We start from the raw sequence: 15,000 nt of genomic DNA, 5'->3' as shown, positions 1-15,000 counted from the left end.
GAAAGGAAAGGAAAGAAGAGAAGGGGAAAGGAAAGGGAAAAAAAGGAAAGGAAAGGAAAGAAGAAAAGGGGAAGGGGGAAGGGGAAAGGGGAAAGGAAAGGGAAAAGGAAAAGGATCTCAACATTTGAACCCTGGTGTTTGCAGAATGGCTTTTCTGCTCTCCCTGGACGACCATGCAGTGGTGAAATCTAAAATTTGTTACTACCGGTTCTGTGGGCGTAGCTTAGTGGGCGGGGGAGGGGGAAGAAATGTGACTGGTTGGGCATGGCCAATTATTATTTTTTTTTTACTTTTAAAACCATTTTTTCTACAACCTCTTTGGTAAAGAGGTTGTAAAAAATGCTTTAAAAGCGTCTGAGGATCCCAGCTGAGTTGCCTGATCGGCGGAGGCTTTTTTTCTTTTAAATGCCTCTGACGATCAGGCAACTCAGCTGGGATCCTCAGAGCCTTTTAAAGCATTTTTTTCTACAGGCTCTGAAGAGGTTGTAGAAAAAAAAATGCTCTTAAAAGCCTTTGAGGATCCCAGCTGAGCTGCGCGATCATCGGAGGCTTTTTTTTTTTTTTTTTACTTTTAAAAGCATTTTTTTCGGCCAAAGAGGTTGTAGAAAAAATGCTTTTAAAAGTAAAAAAAAAAAAAGCCTCTGATGACTGTGCGGCTCAGCTGGGTATTGGGGGTGGGGGCAGGGATTTTTGCTACCGGTTCTCCGAACCACCCGCCTCCATCGCTACCGGATCGGGCGATCCGGTCTGAACCGGGAGCATTTCACCCCTGGGATGAAGCCTTCTTCAAACAACCTTACCTTAGACCATTTTCAACCATCCCAGACCGACCCAGCCTTTCTTGGGGGTGGGGGGCGTGAATGTATGGGGTGAAACCCGGTGCAGGACCACTCCTCACTTCTTGGGCTCAGGGGAGACCCCTTTCCCACCCTCTGGGACTCAGGTCCTTTTCCTTTCCCAACAGCCATTTGCCGGAACTCCTGCGGGGACGGCTTCTGTTCGCGGCCGAATATGTGCACCTGCTCCAGCGGACAACTCTCTCCGAACTGTGGTTCTCTAGGAGGTGAGGAAAAAGTCTGCTTGTGTTTGCGTGTGTGTGCATTTGTGCGTGATAGGGCCCGTAAATCTTCCATCGCCTTTGGAAGGTCTGCTGTCAACGTAATGAGCCACGGTGGCACAGTGGTTAGAGGGCAGTACTGCAGGCTACTTCTGCTGACTGCCGGCTGCCTGCAATTTGGCAGTTCGAATGAATAGAATAGAATAGAATAGAATAGAATAGAATAGAATAGAATAGAATAGAATAGAATAGAATAGAATAGAGTTGGAAGGGACCTTGGAGGTCTTCTAGTCCAACCCCCTGCTTAGGCAGGAAACCCTACACCACTTCAGACAAATGGTTATCCAACCTCTTCTTAAAAACTTCCAGTGTTGGAGCATTCACAACTTCTGGTGGCAAGTAGTTCCACTGATTAATTGTTCTCACTGTCAGGAAATTTCTCCTTATTTCCAGGTTGAATCTCTCCTTGGGCAGTTTCCACCCATTGCTTCTTGTCTTTCCCTCAGGTGCTTAAAAACTGTTCTTCAGCCTGTTTGTGCGGCTGCCTATGCTTCTATAGCTCCTTCCCGATGGTAGGAGAATAAAGAAGCGCTGACCAGGGTGTGAGTCATCCCTGAGGATTTTCCTCACTCTTCTAAGGCAGTGTTGTGGTCCGCCAGCAGTCTGCGGAGCTGGCAATGGAGTCGGACAGTGAGGAGGCTGGGGGGGAACATGGGCCAATCCTGGAGTCTGGGGAAGGCCCGGACGAGGGCTCTGCGTCAGAGGCAGAGATGGGGCCAGGGCCATCTGGGAGCAATGCATGGACTCCGGAGCTCCCAGAGTCAGACAGCAGCGAGGCAGAAGCACAGGAGGAGCCTGTTGCTAGTGCATGCATGCGCAGAGCTGTCAGAAGGCAAGAGCAGCTAAAGCAAAAGGGACGACTCGGGAGTAAGGCCAGGAGGTGATTGGCTCCTCCCATAAGGGTTAAAAAAGAAAGAAACGCACTTGGGCCTTTTTCAGGAAAGCAACATTGCTAACTCTGTTTCCAGTCGGCATCTCTTGTTTGTTTCTGAACTTCGTGGGGCTTTGCCAAGTAAGGCCTTTGGCAGGGTGTCAAGGAAGATAAAGGTTGGTGATCTTCCGAAGGATTTGTTTTGCAATTAATTGGGACTCAGCTGGAAATGAACGTAATTCTCAGCTGTTACAATAAAATAGGTTTTTTTTTGGGACTAATTGTGTATTGTAATGATTTAGTAAGCCTGGGTCACAACAGGCAGCGAGCCCTAGTGGTATCAGGGCTCATGTTAGGTGCTGTGCTCACCACTCTCTGTAACGTCTTTCTATCTGTGGCTGTCAAGCCAGCATACCACACCGTAATGCAATGAGTGACTATTGGCACTAGCTTTATTATTATTATTTACTTTATTCATGAAACATGAAACTCAGTCAACTGAACATTCAAAAATGCATCACAAATACCATTGACTGGTGCTAATGGTTGATACAGGTTGCTGCCAGCATCCTAGATATCAACCAAGTATCTTCTTAAGGTGTACGATGTTCCGAGAAGCGCAGTTTTTTGCAGTTCCGCTGGTGTTATTGCAGGAAGCTGCAATTTGTTGATGTATGTTATAAAATTCTTGGACATGGTACCAAGTGCCCTAATGACAATGGGTATCACTGTTACATGTTTCATCCATAGCCGTGTATTATTATTATTATTGGTTAATCTGTAGTGAGATTCACAGCCTTTGAGGCTGGTTAATAGCTCAGCAGCTCGAGTCCTAACCAAGGACCTAGGAACTGTTAAGGTATCGTCGGAGGATGTAAGCTGTTCCGAGTAAGGTGGTTTTTTGTAGAGTCAAAATGTTCAAGTCCGGCAAATTTAGAATTTCTAAATAGCGGGGTAGCCCTTTGGGTATTGCTCCGAGGGCTCCAATTACAATCGGGACAACACACGATTTCTTTTTCCACAGTCGCTCAACTTCAATTTGTAAGTCCCGGTACTTTGTGATTTTTTTCTTGCTGCTTATCTTCAATCCGTGCATCACCAGGTATTGCAATGTCAATGAACCATACTTTTTTCTTTTCAACTATTGTTATGTCAGGTGTGTTGTGGACCAAGTGCCTGTCAGTCTGAATCCTAAAGTCCCACAAGATCTTGAGTTTCTCATTCTCTAAAACTTTCTCAACCTGATGTTCCCAGTGGTTTTTGCTGTACTCAAATCCAACCTTCTGGCACAATTTCCAGTGAATGATCTCAGCAACGCGATCATGGCGTTGTAGGTAGTCAGTTTGTGAAATTTTGCTGCACCCGCTGATCAGGTGGTTGACTGTCTCATCTTTCTCGTTGCAGAGGCGGCATTTGCTGTTGGTGGTAATATGTTGAATTTTTGCCTTCATGCAGTTTGTGGCAGTGTTCTTGAGCTGCCAAAATAAAGCTTTGTTTCTTTTGTGACTTGTTCTTGAGCTGCCAAAATAAAGCTTTCTGTTTCTTTTTTCAGTACTCCTGATCTTAACCAGTTCCAAGTTAGTTTCTCATCAGCTTTGTCTTCAATACTTTTCAAGTATTGGCCATGTAGAGCTTTGCTTTTCCAATTTTCAGCTCGCTGCTCAATTACTTCTTTCTTATATTCTGCTTTTGTTTTAGTTGTCTTTAAAAGGCCTCCTTTATTTACTTCCTTAATCATTGGTTCTTCACTTTTCTGGATGTAATCATTCAAGCTGCATTTTTCTTCTTCCACAGTCTGCTTTACTTGTAGGAGTCCTCGACCACCCTCTGCTCTTGGTAAATATAATCGGTCAACATCACTTTTAGGGTGCAAGGCATGATTCATTGTCATAAGCTTCCTTGTTTTTCTGTCCAAATTGTCTAACTCCATCTGGGTCCAGTCAATTATTCCTGCAGAGTATCGAATCACAGGTATAGCCCAGGTATTTATGGCTTTTATGATGTTTCCTCCACTCAATTTGGACATTAATATCTTACGAATTCGCCGAATGTACTTGGCTGAAGTTAATTCCTTGACTTTATTATGCATTAAGTCAGAGGCCTCTAAAATCCCCAAGTACTTGTAGCCTTCTTCTGATTTTACTGCCTTTATCATTTCTTCATTCTCTAGTTCTATTCCATCCTCTTCTATGATCTTGCCTGCTTTGGTTGCTGTTGTTGCACATTTATCAATTCCAAACTGCATACCAATGTCTTGGCTGAATTCTTTTGTGTTTTCAATTAATAAATTCAGTTCAGCTTTTGTTTTACCAAACAGCTTCAAATCATCCATGTACATCAAGTGCGAGATTTTCAGTCCTTTCTTTGCAAGTTCGTATCCACAGTTCATCTTCTTCAAAATGATTGTCAGTGGTAGCATTGAGAGTATAAAAAGTAGGGGTGAAAGGGAATCGCCCTGGAAAATGCCTCGTTTAATAATTTATTACTATTACTATTACTATTCAGCGCACAGTCAGCCAGATGTTTGGCCTGAGTTTGGCATTTTTGTCTATCTATTGAGTCCTTACCAAGGACCTGGATAGGCAGATCTGGATGTTTGATGGGGTTACAGAGATTGTCGCAGGATGGAAACTATTCCCAGTAAAGCCGCCTTCTGCAATTGACTGATGGCGAATCTGTCAATGCCAAGGATGGTGTTCAAGTGGTGCTCCAGTTGTTTTGGGATTGCACCCAAGGCGCCTATGACTATTGGGTCCTACCCTTGCTTGCCTTGGCCGTAGTCGTTCTATTTCTATTTGTAGGTCTTTGTATTTTGTTATGTTCTCCAGTTCTTTCTCTTATATTCTTCTGTCTCCAGGCACTGCCACATCCACTATCCAGACTACTACTACTATTACTTCTTCTTCTTCTTCTTCTTCTTCTTCTTCTTCTTCTTCTTCTTCTTCTTCTTCTTCTTCTTCTTCTTCTTCTTCTTCTTCTTCTTCTTCTTCTTCTTCTTCTTCTTCTCCTCCTCCTCCTCCTCCTCCTCCTCCTCCTTCTCCTCCTCCTCTTCCTCCTCCTCCTTCTCCTCCTCCTCTTCCTCCTCTTCCTCCTCCTCCTCCTCCTCCTCTTCCTCCTCCTCCTTCTCCCCCTTCTCCTTCTCCTTCTCCTCCTCCTTCTCCTCCTCCTCCTCTTCCTCCTCCTTCTCCTCCTCCTCTTTCTTCTTCTCCTCCTCCTTCCCCTTCTTCTTCTCCTTCTTCTTCTTCTTCTTCTTCTTCTTCTTCTTCTTCTTCTTCTTCTTCTTCTCTTCTTCTTCTTCTTCTTCTTCTTCTTCTTCTTCTTCTTCTCCTCCTCCTCCCCCTTCTTCTTCTCCTTCTCTTCTCCTTCTCCTTCTCCTTCTCCTTCCTTCTCCTTCTCCTCCTTCTCCTTCTCCTTCTCCTTCTCCTTCTCCTTCTTCCTTCTCCTCTTCCTCCTCATTATTACTATTATTATTGTATTATTATTATTATTATTATTTCAATCTTCAATTCGATTCACAGTCTGGGACTGGTAGAAACTTAACAGTTCAAGTCCTAACCAAGGACACCGTTAAAGTAACATCTGAGTTTATAGGCAGTTCCAAGTAAGGTGCTTTTTTTTTTTTTGCAAAGTCAGAATATTCAGGTCTGATGAGTTCAAAATTTCCGTGTATCTAGGCAGCCCTATTACTATTGGCATCAGCATTGATTCCTTCCTCCACAATCGCTCAACTTCCATTTGCAAATCACGAAAAAAAAAGTTATTTTTCCCTAGCTGTTTCTCTTCAATTCGTGCATCGCCTGCTATTACGTTATAAACGAAGTAGACTTTTTTTTTCTTTCCCACAATAATATTATTGTCATTGCTTGAGTGTATTCGCCACCCATCTTGCCAGGAATCCCAAAATGCTACTCATAGTAATAGACTCTTTGGATGTGATCTGAAAACATCTGGAACATCCCTTAAACCCTGTCGACATGGACAAAATCCCCCTCGGTCAATTGCAAAGACAGCTTTATCCCAAATGTGCTTTTTCAGGAGGCAATTAGATTTAACAGATTAACAGAGTTGGAAGGGACCTTATAGGTCATCTAGTCCAACCCCCCGCTCAAGCTTCCAGTGATGAAGCTCCACAACTTCCGAAGGCAACTTCTGTTCCATGGGTTGATTGCTCTCACGGTCAGAAAGTTCCTCCTCATTTCTAGGTTGAAACTCTCCATCCATTATTCCTTGTCTGACCTACAGGTGCTTTGGAGAATAGCTTGACCCCCTTCCTCCTCTCTATGGCAGCCCCTCAAATATTGGAAGACGCTATCCTGTCTCCCCTGGTCCTTCTCTTCCCTAGACCAGCCAGGCCCAGTTCCTGTAACTGAAAGACCACTGGACTTCCTTGTTTTTTTCCCCACACCCAGTCATCCAAGTCATGGTTTTTTAGCTATACAATTTGGGATGAACCCCCTTGGAGAGGTGTAGGAAGGATTTTCCAGAGGAAAAATTGTAGACTACAGGAACCAGGAGCACCACTCAGGTGACCCCAAGGACACTTGAGATAAACCTCCAAGTGGCCTCAACGACCCTCTAAAATAATGCAAATGACCAGCTGTCTGCAAAGAGTAGAAATCCTTCCGTTCCCCACCATCCAGTCAGAGCTGAAGAAGCTTCTTGGATGAGAAGCGAAACGTCTTCAAACAAAAAACAAAGTCCAGTTGCCTCTTGAAAAAGCCCCTTTGGGACAACCCTGACCTGGAGGACTGAGAATCTCTACAGACTTTTAGCTATACAATTTGGGATGAACCCCCTTGGAATGGGCTGGGAGTAGGAATGGATTTCCAGAGGAAAAATTGCAGACTACAGGAATCAGGTGCACCACTCAGGTAACCGTGAGGACACAGGTAAACCTCCAAGTGGCCTCAATGGCCCTCTAAAATAATGCAAATGACCAGCTGTCTGCAAGGAGTAGAAATCCTTCCGTTCCCCTCCATCCAGTCAGAGCTGGAAGAGAAGCGAAACATCTTCAAAAGAAAAAAAGCCCATGAAAATTCAGTTGTCTGTCCCCACATTTGGGACAACCATGATCTGGATGGACTGAGAATCTCTACAGATTCTTAAAGGCAGCTTTACTCGTGCCGGTTTATAATATCCTGCCACGATATTTGTAACACCATCAAACATCTCCCTGTCCCAGGTTCTTCGGAAGGACTCGATAGGTAAATAACGATGCCAACTCCAGTCTGACTGTGCAAAAAAACAAAACCCTAACCCTAAAAAAAAAAAAAAATCTCCTAATATGGTCTGCTCGGTGCCTGGTTTTTTTTTTCCGAATCTGCCTCTCTGCACAGATTTTGTGGGTTTTTTTGTTTCTTTTTTTAAAGCAATTGCTAAATGAGTGAGCCGGATCTGCATGAAAATTTTAAGCCTTGCTCCAACTTGTAGCTCATAAAGTGTCTTAGGGGCAAACGGGAGCGGGAAGGACTGGGAACAAGTCCTCCCTTGAATTCAATCCGTCAAGATGTGGGTTGTTGTTTTTTTTTCCCCTTTCCTGGCTAATCCTGGCTGCAGGGGGGGCTGGGGAGTAGGGCCGCCTCCCTGCCCCCTCCCCAAAGCCAGGGAAGGCTGGTCTCTTCCATGGGGCTCGGCTCGCAGACTTGCCAGATGTTTGCAATCCCCCAGCAATGCCAGGAATTCGAGCCGGGGAAGGGGACGGGAGGTGTGGTCTGCATTCCAGAGGGTCCTTGGGTGGGTGGGTGGGTGGGTGGGGGAGGAGGGGAGGAATGAAAGAAGCTGAGGACGGAAGCAGGGAGACCCAGGCAGACTCCGGCAAGGCTGAAACCGGCTCCTTTTGGGGCCGGTCCAGTCCAGGCATCCGTCCAGAACATGTTGGAAACTGCAAGAAGGAGCAGCAAAAAAAGGGGGGGCAAGCCCTCCCTCATGCTCTGAAAGAAAGACCTCCCCAAATGGAGTTTTCCATTCCTGTCTGCCAGTTTAACATACGCCCACAGCCCTTCCAAGGAGCAATTATGAGCAGGTGGATTTAATAACTTTCCTCAGGAGCAGCTTCCTGGTTGTGGAAAGATACACAAACGCACTGCACACACAGAAAACACACACACACACACACACACACACACAGAGAGAGAGAGGGCGGGGGCAGCAGATCTGGGCCCCTTGGGCCCAAACCAGAGCTTTCTTTAAAGCCTCCCAAATGTTCGTTTCGGGCCGGCCGTTCGAAGTGAAAAAGCCAGTTAAGTCAGTTCCTCACATATACGACCGTCGCAGTATCCCCACGATCACCTGATCAAAATTCCCGGCGTGTATTTGTGACGGTGGTAGCGGGACCTGGGACAGCCCTGCGAGGTAGGCTGGGCGTTGCACCGGACCCCAAATCTCTCGTGGACAGCCATGGCTGAGAGGCGGCCCAAAATGGGAGACCTCTCTCTATTGAGTGCAACCAATCCAGGGTTGGGATTCAGACGGTTCGTATCGGTTTGGGTGAACCGGTAGTTGTGACCTGTGGGTGGGCCCGCTCACCCGCCCCGGCGCTAGGCTGTCCTATTGAGCTGCGTTTGGGGGGGGGCGTGGCCGGCATCAGGCGATACGGTGTGGATTCTGGGGCTCCAGGAGAACACCGATATCCTAGCCGATTTTGGGGATCCCCAGGGATCATAGCTGTCTTGTGGAGACAGCGAAGAAAGAAGACGCTGGCTGGCACGAATAGGGAATGAGCAAGTTCCCTGAAATGCCGGCATTTGTCTTCGACCTGTCGGCGAAGGAAGGCAGCCATTAAGGAGCTGTCACAAGCCAGAACGGACACGATCAGAAAGAGGGAATGTAGGAGCAGTAATTGAATGGAGTAGTGTTACCGGGTGAGTAAATTGGCCAACTCACAGGTAAAAGAAAAAAAGTTTTTGATTGCTTGAAAAAAATTGTAGCGGAGGATCGGCGGCTAATTGGCATAGAAGGATTAAAGCGGATGGGGAAAAAAAACCCAGAATTTTAAAAAATCAAACCTAAAGCCCTGGAAAAAATCTTCCATTTGGATTTAAAACTGGATTTGGCAGGAAAAAAATAAGACAAAGAAAAGAAGATAGAAAAACATTTTAAACACTATTGAGCTGCGTTTTTTAATCCGCGTGCATCCGTGCAAGTGCCTGCACTCTCAAAGCGAAGTCTACGTGCACCCACGGAAGGCGCACCCAAGCTCACATTTTCGGTGCTGGGGCAAACCGGTTGTTAAATTATGCGAAGCCCACCTCCGAACCAGTCAACCCATCAATCAGAATAGAGTTGGAAGGGACCTTCGGAGGTCTTCTAGTCTAACCCTCTGCTCAAGCAGGAGACCCTATCCTATCCCATTTCAGAGCAGTGACCGTCCTGTCTCTTCTTCTTAAAAGCCTCCAGTGATGAAGCACCTTACAATTTCTAGTGGCAAGCAGTTCCACTAATTAATTGTCCTCGCTCTCAGGAAATTCCTCTTTAATTCCAGGTTGCTTCTCTCCTTGATGTGTTTCCATTTGTTGCTTCTGGGGCTTTGGAGAATAATTTGACTCCCCTCTTCTTTGGGGCAGCCTGTTCTGTCCCCAACCCCACGCACACACACCAACAGACGTTGAGGAGTTAAAGACCAAACCAGCCGGCAAAATCCTTTTCCTTATGATAACGGAACTTGGCAACAACCTAGTGGCTGCCTGCCAAGAGTTTATTATTTACCAAAGAGGAGAGATAACTTCTCCCCGCTTCTGATACATCAAAGGAAAGCAGCTCAATAATTACGGAATTAATCAAGTCAGAGATACTCCAGCAAAGTCTTAAAGCAAAAGTCCGGCAATGCAGAATGGCATGGAAGCTTTCAGCTTTGTTCGTCACAAGGTTTGACTGGCCACCACGCTCCCTTTTATATCCTGTGGGGTGTGGTCCAGTGACTCAGCCTAATCTCGGGCACGCCTTTTTCTTCTGTTGCGCGCGCTTATCTCTGCGACGCTGGCGTGGATCCAGCCAAGACTCATTACCCTCATCACTGTCCATCTGTGGCTGCGTGGACGTGCTTGGCCCCGGCCCTATCTCTTGCCCTTCGGCGGATACCGAAGGCATTGCCAGAGAGGAGGGTCCTGGAGAGGGAGGCCTTGCCAACTCCTCTCCTTCACTCTCGGAGTCCTCTACTGACGATGACACAGGCTCAGGTAACGGAGCCACAACACAGCCCCTCAAATACTGGAAGGCTGGTATCATGTCACCCCTTAGTCCTTTCTTTTCTCTAGACTGGCCAAAGCCAAATCCTGCAACCGTCCTTCGTGTGTTTTAGCCTCCAGGCCTTTCATCATCTTCGTTGCTCTTCTCTGCACTTTTTCCAAAGTCTCAACAACTTTTTTTGAAACGTGGTGACTGAAACTGGACGCAGTTATTCCAGGTGTGGCCTTACTAAGGCTTTACAACACAATACTAATACTCCACGTGGTTTTGAATCTATCCCTCTGTTTACACACAACCAAGGATTGTATTTGCTGGGTTTAACCTCCCTAAACCCAGCTCAAAAAACACGTGCCTCACAGAAACACACCCGAAGCAGGGGTCCGCTGGGCTGGGCCACTACTGGAGCCTCCCCCCCCCTTGGCCACTAACTGAGACCCCTGCCCTTTGCAGCTCTCTCTTACGGCAACGCCAGGGGCTGCCACAAAGGATGGCAAGGAAAACAGGCCCAGCCGGATGCCCCCACTTGGCCAAAACACGGGCCGGGAGGGGGGACAGGCTGAGAGTCCTGGCCAACTTCAGCCCAACTCAGTTTCAGGAAGTCCTCGACTTACAACAGTTCATTTAGCGACCGTTCAAAGTTACAATGGATTCTGACAAGTTTTCTTACTTAGCGACGGTTGCAGCATTCCCCGCAGTCGCGTGATCCAAATTCGGAGGATTCATATTTACGAAGGTCCTTTGGGGTGGAGTGGGGGCTCACGTGATCCCCTTGGGCGACCTTCTGTTGAGCAAACTCCGCAGGGAAAGCCGGATTCGCTTACACAACCGTGCGACTCCCTTAAACGACCCGCCGCGATCTACTCAACCACCGTGGCGCGGAAAGGTCGTAAAACGGGGCAGAACTCACCAGACGTGCCTCACTTAACCACACAGGGAGTTTGGGGGGGGGGTGCTCCCTTGCGGTCGTAAGTCGAGGACTCTCTCTCGAGCCGAGAGGTCCGGCTCTGCGAGTGAGGGATGGGAGACCACAGGGCGATTCCAGGGCGGAGGCGGGACTGAGAAGTTAGCAGAGCTGGATTTCAGGGAGGTCGCTCTGCTCGGGGGCTGGCTGGGACACATGGGCCATGGAGTAGATGGGGAACCTGGCTCAAGGCTGGGGGGGGTGGTCTCGCAGCTGGGAAACATGGAGGGCCATTGGTGGGACAACAAACTCTTTGGAGCAGGGGTCTCCAACCTTGGCCACTTTAAGACTTGTGAACTTCAACTCCCAGAATTTCCTCGACTGAGGAATTCTGGGAGTTGAAGTCCACAAGTCTTAAAGTGGCCAAGGTTGGAGACCCCTGCTCTTGAGAAACGTTGGGTGGGTGGGGTTTTTCCCAAATTTTACAGCCACGGGGGGGGAGGGGGGGCTCCCTTTTTCCACACAAAACAGCCCCACCTACTCAATGTGAGCATCTCAGGCAGGGGGGAAAGGAAGGGAGGGAGGGGAAGGCCGCGAACCCATAAAAATGGATGGCCGGGATGGGAGGGAGCGGGGTGGGGGGTGTAACTGCAGAAATGTTCCTCCTGGGAAGGACCCCTGTCAATATTTGGGAACCTTAGCAACCTTCATGGCTGAAAAAACCACACAACAGATGTGAAGGGGAGATGTGACCCATAGCCTAGCACTTGTTCGGCTGTGGGTGGGGGGGGTCAAGGGTCTTGAATGGTTTTTTTTAATCCCTCTGCAGGAAAACACACACACACACACACACACACACACACACACACACACACACACACAGAGAGAGAGAGAGAGAGGGGGGGGGGTTGGGAAAGTCCTGTCTTCCCTCCTTCCCTGTCTTCCTTCTACTCTCCTTTCCATCTCTATCTCCTTCCTTCCTTGCCCTTCCTCTCCCCCTTTCTTTCTTCTTTCTTTCCTCCCTCCCTCCCTCCCTTTCTTCCTTCCTATCTACTTCCTTCCTTCCTTCCTCCTCTTTCCTTCTGCTCTTCCTCCCTCCCTCCCACCCTGTTCTTCCCTTCCTTCTCTCCTTCCATCTTCTGTCCTCCCTCCTCCCTGCTCCCTCTTTCCTTCTGTTCTTCCTCCCTCCTTCCTTCATGTTCTCCTCCTTCCCTTTCTTCCTTCCTATCTCCTCCGTTCTTCCTTCCTCCCTGTTCTTCCATTCCTTCTCTCTTTCTCTCCTTCCATCTTCTTCCTCCCTTCCTCCCTCCCTTCTTTCATTTCCCCCCTCCTTCCTTCTGTTCTTCCTCCCTCTTTTCCTCTCTGCCACTTTCATTATTTTGGTCTTCCTCCCTCCCTTTCTTCCTATCTCCTTTGTTTTCTTCTTCTTTCCTCCCTCTTTCCTTCTGTTCTTCCTCCCTCCCTCCCACCCTGTTCTTCCCTTCCTTCCTTCTCTCTCTCCTTCCATCTTCTTTCCTCCCTCCCCCTCCTTCTTTCGTTCCCTCCCTCCTTCCTTCTGTTCTTCCTCCCTCCCTCTTTTCTTCCCTGCCTCTTTCATTATTTTGTTCTTCGTCCATCCCTCTTTTCCTCCCTGCCTCTTTCATATTTTGTTCTTCCTCCCTCCTTTCTTCCTATCTCCTTTGTTTTTTCCTTCTTTCCTCCCTCTTTCCTTCTGTTCTTCCTCCCTCCCTCCCACCCTGTTCTTCCCTTCCTTCTCTCTTTCTCTCCTTCCCTCTTCTTTCTTCCCTCCCTCCCTTCTTTCTTTCGTTCCCTCCCACCTTCCTTATCCTCCTACTGACTGTCCTCCTTCCTCCCGCAGTCCGTCCTGCAGCACGAAGTGTCTGAATGGGGGAAGCTGCACCGAGGAGGCCCTGCCTGTGCCAGAAGGGATACACCGGGAACCACTGCGGCCAACGTGAGTGCCAACGCAGGCCCGGGCAGCCACCATCTGCCCGTGGGCATCCCTGGGCAGAGGTCTGGGGAAAATCACACCCATTTTATTTTCCATTTTATTTTCACAACCACCTTACTGGATAGTTTGGGTGTGTCCGTTTCCCAAAATCACTCTCCATCAATGTTTCTCAACCTTGCCCACTTTAAGAGAGGTGAATTCTGGGAGATGAAGTCCCAGGTATTAGATTAGCCAAGTGTGAGAAAAAACTGAGTTAAATGTGTGTTCTGGTTTAAGGAATCTTGGGAGTTGAAGCAGTGCTGAAATTCAAAGTTTTTTACTATCGGTTCTGTGGGTGTGGCTTGGTGGGCATGGCTTGGTGGGCATGGCAGGGGAAGGATACTGCAAAATCCCCATTCCCTCCCCACTCCTGGGGAAGGATATTGTAAAATCTCCACTCCCACCCCACTCCGGGGCCAGCCAGAAGTGGTATTTGCCGGTTCTCCGAACTATTCAAAATTTCCGCTACCGGTTCGTCAGAACCTGTCAGAACCTGCTGGATTTCACCCCTGAGTTGAAGTCCATCTGTCTTAATTTTCCCAAGGTAGAGAAGCACTTCCCCACCCAGAAAATTTGAAGGTTGAGCAGGGATTAAAACCCAAAGTCATTTCTGGATCTATTTGACCCATAATATGCAGAATCACAGAGTTGGAAGGGACTTTGGAGGTCTTCTATTCCAACCCCCTACTCAAGCAGGAGAGCTTTATACCATTTCAGACAGGTGGCTGTCTAATCTCTCTTTAAAAAAACCTCCAGTGATGAAGCACCTTACAACGTCTGGTGGCAAGCAGTTCCACTGATTAATCATTGGCCCCACGGAAAGGGCTCGTAACTTGGGCGTCCTCCTGGATTCACGGCTGTCTTTAGAAGAGCACTTGACGGCCGTGACCGGGAGGATTTTTCATCAGGTTCGCCTGATTCGCCAGTTGCGTCCCTTTCTAGATCGGGACTCGTTACGCACAGTCACTCATGCCCTCGTCACCTCTCGTCTGGACTATTGTAACGCTCTCTACATGGGGCTCCCCTTGAGGTGCACCCGGAGGCTCCAACTGGCGCAGAGTGCGCCGCGCGGGTGGTTATGGGAGCAACATGGAGCTCCCATGTAACACCTCTCCTGCGCGAGCTGCACTGGCTCCCGGTGGTCTTCCGGGTGTGCTTCAAGGTTTTGGTTACCACCTTTAAAGCGCTCCATGGCTTAGGACCTGGTTACTTACGGGACCGCCTACTACCACTAACAGCCTCCCACCGACCAGTACGCTCCCACAGAGAGGGGCTCCTCCAGGTGCCGTCGGCCAAACAATGTCGGCTGTCGGCCCCTAGGGGGAGAGCCTTCTCTGTGGGGGCACCGACGATCTGGAATGAGCTCCCCCCGGAGATACGGAGGATTCCGGATCTGCGCACCTTCCGCCGCGAGTTGAAGACGCTTTTATTTCATCAAGCTAGCCTCCCCTAAATCCTCTCCCTTTTAAGTGTAAATTTTAAATTTTTAATGTATTTTAAAATTATGGGTATTTTAAATTATGGGTATTAATTCAGCCAAATTTATTTAATTCATTTTATTCGATTTTAAATTTTGTATATCTGTTTATTTCATGCTGTGCACCGCCCTGAGTCCTTCGGGAGTAGGGCGGTATAGAAATTCAATAAAATAAATAAATAAATAAAATCCTCATTGTGAGGAAATTTCTCCTTAGTTCCAGATTGCTTCTCTCCTTAGTTTCCACCCGTTGCTTCTTGACCTGCCTTCTGATGCTTTGGAGAACAGATTGTCCCTCTTAGGTTGATCCTTGCAATGACCATATCTAGTGAGATTTCTTCCTCTGAAATCACCCCCATAAAAGAGGCACTCCGAAGCCCATCTTCCTGGGAATCCCAAGCTCATCTTCTGATTTCTGCTTCTCTCCCTTTCCACTCAGCCATCTGCGAAGGAGGGTGCC

General features: G+C 47.9%; 1 protein-coding gene across 1 annotated transcript in view; it reads left to right on the top strand.

Moving 5' to 3' along the window:
- FBN3 (fibrillin 3) overlaps positions 1-15,000 on the top strand; it is a 192,867-nt gene that overhangs the window by 17,954 nt on the left and 159,913 nt on the right. The window contains 5 exon segments of the mRNA XM_070939090.1: positions 965-1,051; positions 8,034-8,046; positions 12,932-12,983; positions 12,985-13,027; positions 14,980-15,000. Coding sequence (XP_070795191.1) covers positions 965-1,051; positions 8,034-8,046; positions 12,932-12,983; positions 12,985-13,027; positions 14,980-15,000 — 216 coding nt within the window.

Source organism: Pituophis catenifer, unplaced genomic scaffold, assembly GCF_029215685.1.
Source record: "Pituophis catenifer annectens isolate HBS135680 unplaced genomic scaffold, rPitCat1.0.hap2 SCAF_1, whole genome shotgun sequence".
Lineage (NCBI taxonomy): Eukaryota > Metazoa > Chordata > Lepidosauria > Squamata > Colubridae > Pituophis > Pituophis catenifer.
Note: the sequence above shows the minus strand (reverse complement) of the source record. Positions and strands in the feature narration are given on the sequence as shown.